At 48.4% G+C, this 16,022-nt stretch overlaps 1 protein-coding gene across 1 annotated transcript in view; it reads right to left on the reverse strand.

Annotated features, from left to right (window-relative positions):
* LOC145359286 (1-phosphatidylinositol 4,5-bisphosphate phosphodiesterase delta-3-like) overlaps positions 1-16,022 on the reverse strand; it is a 132,725-nt gene that overhangs the window by 22,683 nt on the left and 94,020 nt on the right. Inside the window, exons 7-8 of the mRNA XM_080213834.1 lie at positions 9,091-9,235; positions 3,417-3,569 (exon numbers count right to left, since the gene is read on the reverse strand). Coding sequence (XP_080069960.1) covers positions 3,417-3,569; positions 9,091-9,235 — 298 coding nt within the window. The remainder of the gene's footprint in view (positions 1-3,416; positions 3,570-9,090; positions 9,236-16,022) is intronic.

The raw sequence follows: 16,022 nt of genomic DNA on the forward strand, positions 1-16,022 counted from the left end.
ACCTGACCCGAGCGAAGATCGAGCTGCGTGTGTCGCTGTTGTGAAGGCTGATAGCTGGGAATTGCAACTCAAGGTCAGTAAAGTCCACAGCAATGTCTAACACATTGGAAATGACCTGAGAAGGAGTCTTTCAGAACAGGTGCTGGGCCAGGATCTAATACAGTTTCACTGCTGGATGGATTTCAACTGTCAGTTTCATTAAACAAGGAATGTGTCTCAGGCTCCTGACAGGCTGGCCCAGTGATTTCTACATGTCTCAGGAACCCTGTGCGTAGGCTGTTAACACGGTAAGAAGTCTGACATCACCAGGTTTAAGTCCAACCGATTTATTTGATAGTAAACTCACAAGCTTTTGGGGTTTGCCCCTTTGTCAGGTGAATGGAGAGTTCTACCCTCAGACAGAGCATATAACAGCGCAGACAGTTTACAGATTACTGATTAGAATGTGAATCTTTACACCTAACCTGCTGTTCAAGTCTTAAAGAGGCAGACAATGTGAGTGGAAAGAGCATTAGGCATAGGTTAAAGAGATGTGTATTGTCTCCAGACAGGACAGTAAGTGAGGTTTTACAAACCCAGGCAAGTCATGGGGGTTACAGATAGTGCGACATGGATGCCATCATCACACATGAGAACACCATCCACCAGGTACACGGTACATACTCTTGCGACTTGGCCAACGTTGTCTACCTGATACGCTGCAGGAAATGATGTCCCAAGGCATGGTACACTGGGGAGACCATGCAGACGCTACAACAACGGATGAATGAACATCGCTCGACAATCACCAGGCAAGACTGTTCCCTTCCTGTTGGTGGACACTTCAGTGGACACGGGCATTCAGCCTCTGACCTTCGGGTAAGCGTTCTCCAAGGCGGCCTTCATGACACACGACAGCGCAGAGTCGCTGAGCAGAGACTGATAGCCAAGTTCCGCACACATGAGGACGGTCTCAACGGGGATCTTGGGTTCATTGGTTGGACTCTAACCTGGTGTTGTCAGACTTCTTACTGTGTTTACCCCAGTCCAACAGCGGCACCTCTACATCATAGGCTGTTAACCCAGCAGCTCCACAGGAGCTCCCACTGCTAAACATAAGAAATAGGAGCAGGAGTAGGCCATCTAGCCCCTTCGAGCCTGCCCCGCCATCCAATAAGATCATGGCTGATCTGAAGTGGATCAGTTCCACTTTCCCGCTTTCTCCCCATAACCCTTAATTCCCTTGCCTACCAAAAACCTATCTACCCGCGTCTTAAATATATTTAGCGAGGTAGCCTCCACCACTTCAACGGGCAGAGAACGTGCCCTGATCAAAGCTGGATGTGGGTGGGATTACGTTGGGTTTCCAATAGTCTGAGATTATTGGGGATTAAACCCCTTTGCACAGCTGAATCTGCACAAGCCCCACTCCTACTGACAGTTTAAACAGGAGTCCAACTCGGAGGCTCAAATATCTGAAACTGCCTACCTGAATCTTTATTTCTTTATTGCTCTTTTTCCTTAACACTTTGTGCAAACTTTTAGTTCATCTGTAATAGTATCTCCTTGTGGAGTTTTATACACTGAGGCTCCCACACCACAGCAGGGATTTAAGGACCAGTCCATCTCTGTTTCACTGTGTGTCCCCCACTGGCGACGGCCATTTAACTCAAATAAGGCAGGGCTTCCATCCACCTCATTGAGCTGCCAGCCAATCGGAGGCCAGCAGTTGAGTGCCACACCGGGGTCAGTGGTCACTGCCGGTATTGCAGGCGGCCCAGGAAGAGGCAGGACCCAAACACAGGACTGTGTGGGAGTCTCTTTGGGGCCAGCCTTGCACGTTTCCATGAGGAGGGAGGGATGTTGGAGAGGGAGGGGTGGAGGACGGACACGGGGATTGAAAGCTTTGGGGGATGGTCCTCTGGTGCACGGGGGTCTGAGGAGGGGGCCCCAGCCCCCTGCCAGGCTACGTGTTATCCCATTAAATTGGAGTGACATCAGGAGTGTGGAGTTTGCACATTCTCCCTGTGTCTCTTTGGGTTTCCTCCAGGTGCTCCGGTTTCCTCCCACAGTCCAAAGATAGGTTAATTGGTCATGCTAAATTGCCCCTTAGTGTCCTGGGATGCGTAGGTTAGACGGATTCGTTGGTAATATATGGGGATAGCACCTGGGTGGGATTGTGGTTGGTGCAGACTCGATGGGCCGAAAGGCCTCTTTCTGCACTGTAGGGTTCCATGATCCGTGAAAACGCTCTTAATTTGGTGTGAACTGCCCACTTAAAGGCTCTCGATTAGACCAGGGACGGACTATTTGCTGCCCATTACATTGCGAGGAGGTGGGTGGGCAGGTGTAAAGGAAAGGATTAATATTATGTATTTGGTGTTGTTGTTAAATTGTTGCGCTGTCACTTTAAGAGTCTAGTCACGTGAATGGTTTGTGGGATCACTGGCTGCTTTGTGAGCTTTGCTGCAGTCCGGATCAAGCCTCGGTAGAGTTAACAGCTGCTGAATAAACCTCTGTTTTAGTTTGCATCCAACCCCACAGAACGTTCTCTTATCCTACCAGTGCCACACGTATCAGTTAACATCAGAAACACAATGCTGGCCTTGCCAGCAACATACACAACTCATGAAAGAATAAAGAAAGGTTCAATCATCGAAAGAAGTCCATAACGAAGACCAGAGATACATATTGGAGGACTCAAAGAGAAACTGCGGAGCTTGAGTGTCTTTGGAAAGATCCTTAGACAGCACCTGTCTAACCCACGACCACTTCCATCTCAAAGGACGAGGGAAGCAGATACATGGGAACACCAGTACCTGCAAGTTCCTCTCCAACTCACTCACCAACCTGACTTGGAAATTCATCGCTGTTCCTTCGCAGTCGCTGGGTCAAAATCCTGGTATTCCCTAACGGCATTGTGGGTCAACCCACAGCACATGGATTGTAGCGATTGGTTTCCAATGGGGGTACCGTAAGCATGGACATGGGTCAAGGGTGGAGGAGGAAAAACACAATGTTAAGATGGCGGCGCGGGCTTGTTGGGCCGAAGGCCCTGTTTCCGGGGCTGTGTTGTTCTTTGATTCAAGAAGGCAGCTCACCGCCACCTTCTCAAGGGCAACTAGGGATGGGCAATAAATGCTGGCCAGCCAGCAATACTCATATCCCACCAATGAACAAAAAAAATGCCGATTGAAATCCGGGATTACTACTCAGATCTTGAAGAGAAAGAAAAATAGTTAAGGCAAAATTCGAGAGTCACCAGGAGAGGAGCACTCACATCGACAATCTATCTGTGCTACATTCTCCACCAGTTCTCCATTAATTACTCCCCACAGGGCTCATCTGGCATTACCCACATCCCAGTGACTCATTCACAGTCAATAAACAGAGTCAATACACAGAGAGACATGACACAGTCACTGGCTCACGGTTACCTCGGGCGATGGAAGCTCATTCGGGTCTTTGCCATCGATCGGTGCGGTTACCAGCATGTCGCCAAGAATTTCCTTTAAGTGCCGCGCCATGACTGTCTGCTGCTCCTGGCCACAGTGATTCTCCAGGGACAGAATAACAGGATACGGAGAGACCTGGGGAGAGAATTCAAGAGGATTCCAGACATCAGCCGATCATGGACAACCCCCAGAAAACTGCGAATGTTTGCTGGTCAAATGATTAGAACAAGAGAAACATCAGTTCAGTGTTGTACTCTGGAACAAGAAATAATTCAATTCATTCTCACTGTGCGATAGTTAGAATTTCCTCACACAAAATTTTTACTTTGCTTTTACAAGCTTTGTTTAATTCACACAGGATCATTCATTTATTTAGTACAATAACATGTGATTGTACACTAGGAGTGTGAATATACAGTGGCTGTACTCATAATCTATTCAAAAATGTGGAAAATGTGTCGGTAAAATGTCCTCAGGATGTTTGGCATTGAAATGTAAATCCAGGCAGCTCTGTGAAGAAATCTCTGAGTTTTGAAAGACTTTTTACAAAATCTACGCATCTGTTCCCTTCCATTGATTGACAGGCACCCTGCTTTCGAATGCAGAAGACAATGACTGTTCTTTCAGTGTCGGCCTTTGGAGTTGGGAGGCTAATGCTTTGATAGCGGTGGCCATTATGAATGTTTGGCTGAGTTTCACAACTTTTGATCTGTGGATACAGCTGTTCTAAGGGAATGAGGTTATAACACATATTCAGCCTTTGATATGGTTTGAGAGTACAAACTTGATGGCTAATTAAAGGATATTTTCCTTCAGGTGAAGAAGCTTCTTTAGTAGCAAACATTCAAATGAGTATTTTATTCCTTTATCATAGATTTACATCTTTATACTTTTAAAATCATTCCCATTGCTAATGACTCCTGAGAACTGTACACAGTGGATAGTAGGTGACACCTGGAGGATACCAAGGGGTAGCATGGGGTTGAGGTGGGGGGGGCACATGTTGAGGGGGTATGGGCGATGCTCTGTGGGGCTTTTTAAGTAATGTTGACAGCTGGGCTGCTGTGTTCAACAGAGACAAGCTTTCTAACCGGCCTGCCTCCATATCCACATACCTACTGCACTCCTCTGCAGACAGAAAGCTGCACTGCACTAAACCCAAGCCGGGAGTGAGGAAACCTGAATCCTGGACAAGTTCATGCATGGGTCAGGTGTGCACCTCAGAAAGTTGTAAAAGTCGCATTTTCCTAAACCTGCACCACGCTTGGGTTTATGATTGTATTCAACTGAGTGTGTGACTGTTTGTCCACAGAGGGTGTGTGACTGTACATAGCGGGGGTGTGACTGCACACAGTGTGTGATTGTACATAGTGGGGGTGTGACTGCACACAGTCAGTGTGTGATTGTACACAATCAGTGTGTGACTGTACATAGTGGGGGTGTGATTGCACACAGTCAGTGTGTGATTGCACACAGTGGGGGTGTGATTGTACACAGCAGAGGTGTGACTGTACACAGTCAGTGTGTGATTGTACATAGTGGAGGTGTGATTGCACACAGTCAGTGTGTGATTGCACACAGTGGGAGTGTGATTGTACACAGCGGGGGTGTGACTGTACACAGTCAGTGTGTGATTGTACACAGCGGGGGTATGACTGTACACAGTCAGTGTGTGACTGAACAGCGGTTGTGTGATTTTATACAGTGGGTGTACGACTGTACATCCCACTCTATAATTTTATGATCTAATGTACTGAATGTTGATTCCTTTCTCCTGATATTAATGGGGTGACACCACTGGGTTGGTAACTTCACCACCTGTTAACACCAGCAATGTGGTGGAAACATCAGGTTGAAACAAAGAATTTTGAAAAGGGTGAAACACAGAGCTTGCAAAGTGTTTTTATTTCAGAGATAGCTCCCTTTAATATTGGGTGTGAAAAGGATTCTGGCTGTCATATTGGGGCAAACATCTGGACCCAGTAAGAAGTCTCACAACACCAGGTCAAAGTCCAACAAGCTTATTTGCTGGCATGAGCTTTTGGAGCGAAGGAGCAGTGCTCTGAAAGCTCGTGTCATCAAATAAACCTGTTGGACTTCAACCTGATGTTGAGGGACTTCATGTTGTGCCCACCCCAGTCCAACACTGGCATCTCTACATCATGTCTGGACCCGGTGCAGTGCTCACACCATCCAGCTCCATGGGCACTGGGGGGGAGCAGATTTTCCTAACAGAATGTGCCAGATTCCCTGCGCGAGTCCTGGGAGGAGGAGGAATGTTAAGGCATCTTTTTCCAGAGTCTGCTGGGATTGTTTTTCTGGATTTTAGATTTTTAAAATCTGCAGCTATTTTCTTTTTTTTGTGAATGCAATGTTCGATTGGGTGGCACACAGGATGGTTCTTCAATACAGGAAAGCACAATCCTTTCACTTCCTTTCCTTTGAATGGATGACTGAGATTACAATCTTTGAGCAGTTTCACCCCCCCCCTCCTTCTCAGATGCTTGAACTGGGCAAACATTGGGCTCCATCAGTGTGACCTGGGCCCGGGGAGGAATCGCTGTATCTGAATGAATCAGTAAGAGGAGAAGCTGATGGTTGCTCCAGGGTTGCCCAAGGAATTGGCGCCAGTGAAGAGGTCGATCATCATCAGTTACCCCAGGAACATTGGAACAGGAATAGGCCATTCAGCCCATCTAGCCTGTTCTGCCATTCATGGCTAATCTGTGGTTTATCTCCACACACCTGCCTTTGGCCCATTTATTCATCTCAGATTTAAAGATCTAGCATCAACTGAACCCAGGAGACTAAGTAAATTTGGTATGTCCATATGGCTCTCACCAACTTTTACAGTTGCACCATAAAAAGCATGCTTTCTGGTTGTATCACAGATTGGTATGGGCTCCTGCTCTGCCCAAGACCGCAAGGAACTATAAAAGGTTGTGAATGTAGCCCAATCCATCACGCAAACCAGCCTCCCATCCGTTGACTCTGTCTACACTTCCTGCTGCCTTGGAAAAGCAGCCAGCATAATCAAGGACCCCCCACGCACCGAGAACATACTCTCTTTCACCTTCTTCTGTCGGGAAAAAGATACAAAAGTCTGAGGACACATACCAGCCAACTCAAGGTAGAGGTAGAGAGATTCTTCCTGCTTAGAAAGGATAGCAGAACTAGAGGACACAGCCTCAAGATAAGGGGGGGGGGCAGTTTAGATCAGAGTTGAGGAGGAACTTCTTCACTCAAAGGGTGGTGAATCTCTGGAATTCTCTGCCCATTGAAGTGGTGGAGGCTACCTCGTTGAATATATTTAAGTCACGGCTAGATAGATTTCTGATAGACAAGGGAATTAAGGGTTATGGGGAGAAAGCGGGAAAGTGGAACTGATCCACTATCAGATCAGCCATGATCTTACTGAATGGCGGGGCAGGCTCGAAGGGCTAGATGGCCTACTCCTGCTCCTATTTCTTATGTTCTAACGTTCAAGGACAGCTTCTTCCCTGCTGCCGTCAGACTTTTGAATGGACCTACCTTGTATTAAGTTGATTTTTCTCTACACCCTAGCTGTGACTGTAACACCACATTCTGCACTCTCTCCTTTCCTTCTCTATGAACAACATGCTTTGTCTGTACAGCGTGCAAGAAACAATACCTTTCGCCTTTCATGTGTTAATACATGTGACAATAATAAATCAAACCAAAATGATAGTTACAGACCATGCTAATAATCGGCACAGTTTGGGCTGTATGACATGTTCATCAGCAAAGTTGAAGTTTGTAAAATAAAAGACCAGTGACAGTAAGGATACCAGGTTAGCTGAGTGAGAGGGGGTCAAGAGGGGTGGTGAATGGTTGTTTTTCTCTTGGGAGGAAGTTCCACAGGTGTCAGTTCTAGAAACACCGCTTTTCTTCTTAATAATAACCTCGCCTTGGATGTATTGTGAACTGTGGAGATAACAGCGTTAAACTTCAAAAGGACAGCTGGTGGAATGGCAGATGAATTCAGGGAAGTGTGGAGTGATTCACTTTGATATGAAAGGTGTGAAGAGACAATATAAAAGACATTGTAATGATGCACCTCTAGACTTCATTAGAAACATGGAAGGTGTTATGAATAAAACAAACAGCAGCCTCACGGCTACAGCCAGCTCCCAAAATGTGGTGATTCCATATATTGAGTCCCGATTGGTCACACAGACCATGTGACCCTTACTCTGCTGTGTTGCCCCTAAAGGGACAATCCTAAAGTAGGACCCTGACAGAGGCAGTGAAACTGGAACAGGATCCAAAACTAAATTTATCAGTCTCCGGGAAAAGGAAGGGGGATTAGGGGAGGCAAATGTTTTCAGAAATGATCCAAATGTGGGTGGGAATTGTGTTTGAACTCGTCCCGTTTAAAATGAGAAACTGGAGCTCCTCAGATGCTGAGAAGGAAATGGAGATTGGGAGGAGCTCGGAGCAGAGGAAGAGGCTATTTAACCCCTGCAGCCTGCCCAGCCACCCAATCAGATCATGCCTCATCGACATGGGGTGGCCTCACAATGCCAAGGACCCAGGTTCAGTCCTGGCCTTGGGCGACTGTGTGGAATTCTTGCCGTGTCTGAGTGGATTTCTTCCAGGTACTCCAGTTTCCTCCCACACTCCTACGTTGTGTGGGGTTTGGTTGATGGGCCATGCTAAATTGCCCCTTAGTGTCACGGGGAACCAGGGTAAATATGTGGGTACGGGGATAGGTCCAGATTGTTGTTGATGGGCCAAATGGCCTATTTCGGCACTGCAGTGATTCTACAACATTGCAAGTCCGTGAGTTGGATTTGATAGGAGGCCAGGGTCCCAGTGCACAGCTCCCCCCCTCACCCCTTCCACCCCACGCTCCAGCTAAAATTGGGGTGAAGCTCCTCTACAATTCTGATGGCGTCTGTGCAGTGACTGAACACCGGAAGTGATGTTAACTGCTTTAAGGGCTTCCCCTGTCTGACACCAACCCGCAAAGCTCAAGCTGTGCGGTTTCCCTCATAACATGGGAATGCCCCTCCTGCAGATATAACACCAGCTGCAACGAGTGAGACCCTGAACTTGCCATGAGGGCCTCAACAAGGCTCAAGGGCGACCCACCCAACACCTCCCCCACCTCTTCAAGAATATCAGACAAGCCGGGAGATGGGCAGTGTGTGGTGGGAATGCCGCCCACTGGGTTTTACACACCCCTTCACCTTCAAACCCAATGACAGGGGAGCGTAACATCCAGCTCCGGTCAGTATTGAAAGTTCCAGCTGACCCCCAGCACCTAGAGCCTTTTGAAAAAAAGAGTGTTCCTGATTCTTTACTCAGAGGGTAGTAAGGGCGTGGAATGCCCTGCTTGCAGCAGTTGTGGACTCGCCAACTTTAAGGGCGTTCAAATGGTCAGTGGATAGGCATATGGATAACATTGGGATAGTTTAGGTTAGAGGGTCATTAGATTGGTTCCACTGGTCGGCGCAACATCGAGGGCTGAAGGGCCTGTACTGCACTGTAATGTTTTATGTTCTATGATTCCGACTACACTTCGAGAAGAAATCTTTCTGCATTTTCTTGCTGAATGTCAAGGTTTAAGATTGTGCCCCCAACAGCACAGTGTGGATTTACCGGACTTTGGGAATGATTCCCATTGACTTACTGTGAAAGCGTAATCTCGGATGGTTGTGATAACATCTTTGAAGAGGATTTTTGAGGTCAGTGTGTAACCGTGGTAGATGATCGGCTCCCCACTTGTCCCCTCCCAGCAGTCCAATTCCACACAGCGACACCCCCTCAGGAGAGCTCTGAAAAACACCCACAACACACACTGAACATTAACACCCACAACACACACTGAACATTAACACCCGCGACGCACGCTGAACATTAACACCCGCGACGCACACTGAACATTAACACCCGCGACGCACGCTGAACATTAACACCCACGACACACACTGAACATTAACACCCGCGACACACACTGAACATTAACACCCGCGACACACACTGAACATTAACACCCACACACTGAACATTAACACCCGCGACGCACGCTGAACATTAACACCCACGACACACACTGAACATTAACACCAGCGACACACACTGAACATTAACACCCACGACACACGCTGAACATTAACACCCGCGACACACACTGAACATTAACACCCGCGACACACACTGAACATTAACACCCGCGACACACACTGAACATTAACACCCACACACTGAACATTAACACCCGCGACACACGCTGAACATTAACACCCGCGACACACACTGAACATTAACACCCGCGACACACACTGAACATTAACACCCACACACTGAACATTAACACCCACACACTGAACATTAACACCCGCGACACACACTGAACATTAACACCCGCGACACACACTGAACATTAACACCCGCGACACACACTGAACATTAACACCCGCGACACACACTGAACATTAACACCCGCGACACACGCTGAACATTAACACCCGCGACACACACTGAACATTAACACCCACACACTGAACATTAACACCCGCGACACACACTGAACATTAACACCCGCGACACACACTGAACATTAACACCCGCGACACACGCTGAACATTAACACCCACGACACACACTGAACATTAACACCCGCGACACACGCTGAACATTAACACCCGCGACACACGCTGAACATTAACACCCGCGACACACACTGAACATTAACACCCGCGACACACGCTGAACATTAACACCCGCGACACACACTGAACATTAACACCCGCGACACACACTGAACATTAACACCCACACACTGAACATTAACACCCGCGACGCACGCTGAACATTAACACCCACACACTGAACATTAACACCCGCGACGCACGCTGAACATTAACACCCGCGACACACGCTGAACATTAACACCCGCGACACACACTGAACATTAACACCCACACACTGAACATTAACACCCGCGACACACACTGAACATTAACACCCACACACTGAACATTAACACCCGCGACGCACGCTGAACATTAACACCCGCGACACACACTGAACATTAACACCCGCGACACACGCTGAACATTAACACCCGCGACACACGCTGAACATTAACACCCGCGACACACACTGAACATTAACACCCGCGACACACACTGAACATTAACACACACACACTGAACATTAACACCCACACACTGAACATTAACACCCACACACTGAACATTAACACCCGCGACACACACTGAACATTAACACCCGCGACACACACTGAACATTAACACCCGCGACACACACTGAACATTAACACCCGCGACACACACTGAACATTAACACCCGCGACACACGCTGAACATTAACACCCGCGACACACACTGAACATTAACACCCGCGACACACACTGAACATTAACACCCGCGACACACACTGAACATTAACACCCGCGACACACACTGAACATTAACACCCGCGACACACACTGAACATTAACACCCGCGACACACACTGAACATTAACACCCGCGACACACGCTGAACATTAACACCCACGACACACGCTGAACATTAACACCCGCGACACACACTGAACATTAACACCCGCGACACACACTGAACATTAACACCCGCGACACACACTGAACATTAACACCCGCGACACACACTGAACATTAACACCCGCGACACACGCTGAACATTAACACCCGCGACACACACTGAACATTAACACCCGCGACACACGCTGAACATTAACACCCGCGACACACGCTGAACATTAACACCCGCGACACACACTGAACATTAACACCCGCGACACACACTGAACATTAACACCCGCGACACACACTGAACATTAACACCCACACACTGAACATTAACACCCGCGACACACGCTGAACATTAACACCCGCGACACACACTGAACATTAACACCCGCGACACACACTGAACATTAACACCCACGACACACGCTGAACATTAACACCCGCGACACACACTGAACATTAACACCCGCGACACACGCTGAACATTAACACCCGCGACACACACTGAACATTAACACCCACACACTGAACATTAACACCCGCGACACACACTGAACATTAACACCCACACACTGAACATTAACACCCGCGACACACGCTGAACATTAACACCCGCGACACACACTGAACATTAACACCCGCGACACACGCTGAACATTAACACCCGCGACACACACTGAACATTAACACCCACACACTGAACATTAACACCCACACGCTGAACATTAACACCCGCGACACACACTGAACATTAACACCCACACACTGAACATTAACACCCGCGACACACGCTGAACATTAACACCCGCGACACACACTGAACATTAACACCCGCGACACACGCTGAACATTAACACCCGCGACACACACTGAACATTAACACCCACACACTGAACATTAACACCCGCGACACACGCTGAACATTAACACCCGCGACACACACTGAACATTAACACCCGCGACACACACTGAACATTAACACCCACACACTGAACATTAACACCCGCGACACACGCTGAACATTAACACCCGCGACACACACTGAACATTAACACCCGCGACACACGCTGAACATTAACACCCGCGACACACACTGAACATTAACACCCACACACTGAACATTAACACCCGCGACACACGCTGAACATTAACACCCGCGACACACACTGAACATTAACACCCGCGACACACACTGAACATTAACACCCGCGACACACACTGAACATTAACACCCGCGACACACACTGAACATTAACACCCGCGACACACACTGAACATTAACACCCGCGACACACGCTGAACATTAACACCCGCGACACACGCTGAACATTAACACCCGCGACACACACTGAACATTAACACCCGCGACACACACTGAACATTAACACCCGCGACACACACTGAACATTAACACCCGCGACACACACTGAACATTAACACCCACACACTGAACATTAACACCCGCGACACACGCTGAACATTAACACCCGCGACACACACTGAACATTAACACCCGCGACACACGCTGAACATTAACACCCGCGACACACGCTGAACATTAACACCCGCGACACACACTGAACATTAACACCCGCGACACACACTGAACATTAACACCCACACACTGAACATTAACACCCGCGACACACACTGAACATTAACACCCACACACTGAACATTAACGCCCACACACTGAACATTAACACCCGCGACACACACCAAACATTAACACCCGCGACACACACTGAACATTAACACCCACACACTGAACATTAACGCCCACACGCTGAACATTAACACCCGCGACACACACTGAACATTAACACCCGCGACACACGCTGAACATTAACACCCGCGACACACGCTGAACATTAACACCCGCGACACACACTGAACATTAACACCCGCGACACACACTGAACATTAACACCCACACACTGAACATTAACACCCGCGACACACACTGAACATTAACACCCACACACTGAACATTAACACCCGCGACACACACTGAACATTAACACCCGCGACACACACTGAACATTAACACCCGCGACACACACTGAACATTAACACCCGCGACACACACTGAACATTAACACCCGCGACACACACTGAACATTAACACCCGCGACACACACTGAACATTAACACCCACACACTGAACATTAACACCCGCGACACACACTGAACATTAACACCCGCGACACACACTGAACATTAACACCCGCGACACACGCTGAACATTAACACCCGCGACACACACTGAACATTAACACCCACGACACACACTGAACATTAACACCCGCGACACACACTGAACATTAACACCCACACACTGAACATTAACACCCGCGACACACACTGAACATTAACACCCGCGACACACACTGAACATTAACACCCACACACTGAACATTAACACCCGCGACACACACTGAACATTAACACCCGCGACACACGCTGAACATTAACACCCGCGACACACGCTGAACATTAACACCCGCGACACACACTGAACATTAACACCCACACACTGAACATTAACACCCGCGACACACACTGAACATTAACACCCGCGACACACACCGAACATTAACACCCGCGACACACACTGAACATTAACACCCGCGACACACACTGAACATTAACACCCGCGACGCACGCTGAACATTAACACCCACACACTGAACATTAACACCCGCGACGCACGCTGAACATTAACACCCACACACTGAACATTAACACCCGCGACACACACTGAACATTAACACCCGCGACACACACTGAACATTAACACCCGCGACACACACTGAACATTAACACCCACACACTGAACATTAACACCCGCGACGCACGCTGAACATTAACACCCACACACTGAACATTAACACCCGCGACACACACTGAACATTAACACCCGCGACACACACTGAACATTAACACCCGCGACACACACTGAACATTAACACCCACACACTGAACATTAACACCCGCGACACACACTGAACATTAACACCCGCGACACACACTGAACATTAACACCCGCGACACACACTGAACATTAACACCCGCGACACACACTGAACATTAACACCCGCGACACACGCTGAACATTAACACCCGCGACACACGCTGAACATTAACACCCGCGACACACACTGAACATTAACACCCGCGACACACACTGAACATTAACACCCGCGACACACACTGAACATTAACACCCGCGACACACACTGAACATTAACACCCGCGACACACACTGAACATTAACACCCGCGACGCACGCTGAACATTAACACCCACACACTGAACATTAACACCCGCAACACACACTGAACATTAACACCCACACACTGAACATTAACACCCGCGACACACACTGAACATTAACACCCGCGACACACACTGAACATTAACACCCGCGACACACACTGAACATTAACACCCACACACTGAACATTAACACCCGCGACACACACTGAACATTAACACCCGCGACACACACTGAACATTAACACCCGCGACACACACTGAACATTAACACCCGCGACGCACGCTGAACATTAACACCCACACACTGAACATTAACACCCGCGACACACACTGAACATTAACGCCCGCGACACACACTGAACATTAACACCCGCGACACACACTGAACATTAACACCCGCGACACACACTGAACATTAACACCCACACACTGAACATTAACACCCGCGACACACACTGAACATTAACACCCGCGACACACACTGAACATTAACACCCGCGACACACACTGAACATTAACACCCGCGACACACACTGAACATTAACACCCGCGACACACACTGAACATTAACACCCGCGACACACGCTGAACATTAACACCCGCGACACACGCTGAACATTAACACCCACACACTGAACATTAACACCCGCGACACACACTGAACATTAACACCCGCGACACACACTGAACATTAACACCCGCGACACACACTGAACATTAACACCCGCGACACACACTGAACATTAACACCCGCGACACACGCTGAACATTAACACCCGCGACACACACTGAACATTAACACCCGCGACACACACTGAACATTAACACCCGCGACACACACTGAACATTAACACCCGCGACACACACTGAACATTAACACCCGCGACACACACTGAACATTAACACCCGCGACACACACTGAACATTAACACCCGCGACACACGCTGAACATTAACACCCGCGACACACGCTGAACATTAACACCCGCGACACACGCTGAACATTAACACCCGCGACACACACTGAACATTAACACCCGCGACACACACTGAACATTAACACCCGCGACACACACTGAACATTAACACCCGCGACACACACTGAACATTAACACCCGCGACACACACTGAACATTAACACCCGCGACACACACTGAACATTAACACCCGCGACACACACTGAACATTAACACCCGCGACACACACTGAACATTAACACCCGCGACACACACTGAACATTAACACCCGCGACACACACTGAACATTAACACCCGCGACACACACTGAACATTAACACCCGCGACACACACTGAACATTAACACCCGCGACACACACTGAACATTAACACCCGCGACACACACTGAACATTAACACCCGCGACACACACTGAACATTAACACCCGCGACACACACTGAACATTAACACCCGCGACACACACTGAACATTAACACCCGCGACACACACTGAACATTAACACCCGCGACACACACTGAACATTAACACCCACACACTGAACATTAACGCCCGCGACACACACTGAACATTAACACCCGCGACACACACTGAACATTAACACCCGCGACACACACTGAACATTAACACCCGCGACACACACTGAACATTAACACCCGCGACACACACTGAACATTAACACCCGCGACACACACTGAACATTAACACCCGCGACACACACTGAACATTAACACCCGCGACACACACTGAACATTAACACCCACACACTGAGCATTAACACCCGCGACACACA

Source organism: Carcharhinus amblyrhynchos, chromosome 27 (genome assembly GCF_965287045.1).
Source record: "Carcharhinus amblyrhynchos chromosome 27, sCarAmb.v2.hapA, whole genome shotgun sequence".
Lineage (NCBI taxonomy): Eukaryota > Metazoa > Chordata > Chondrichthyes > Carcharhiniformes > Carcharhinidae > Carcharhinus > Carcharhinus amblyrhynchos.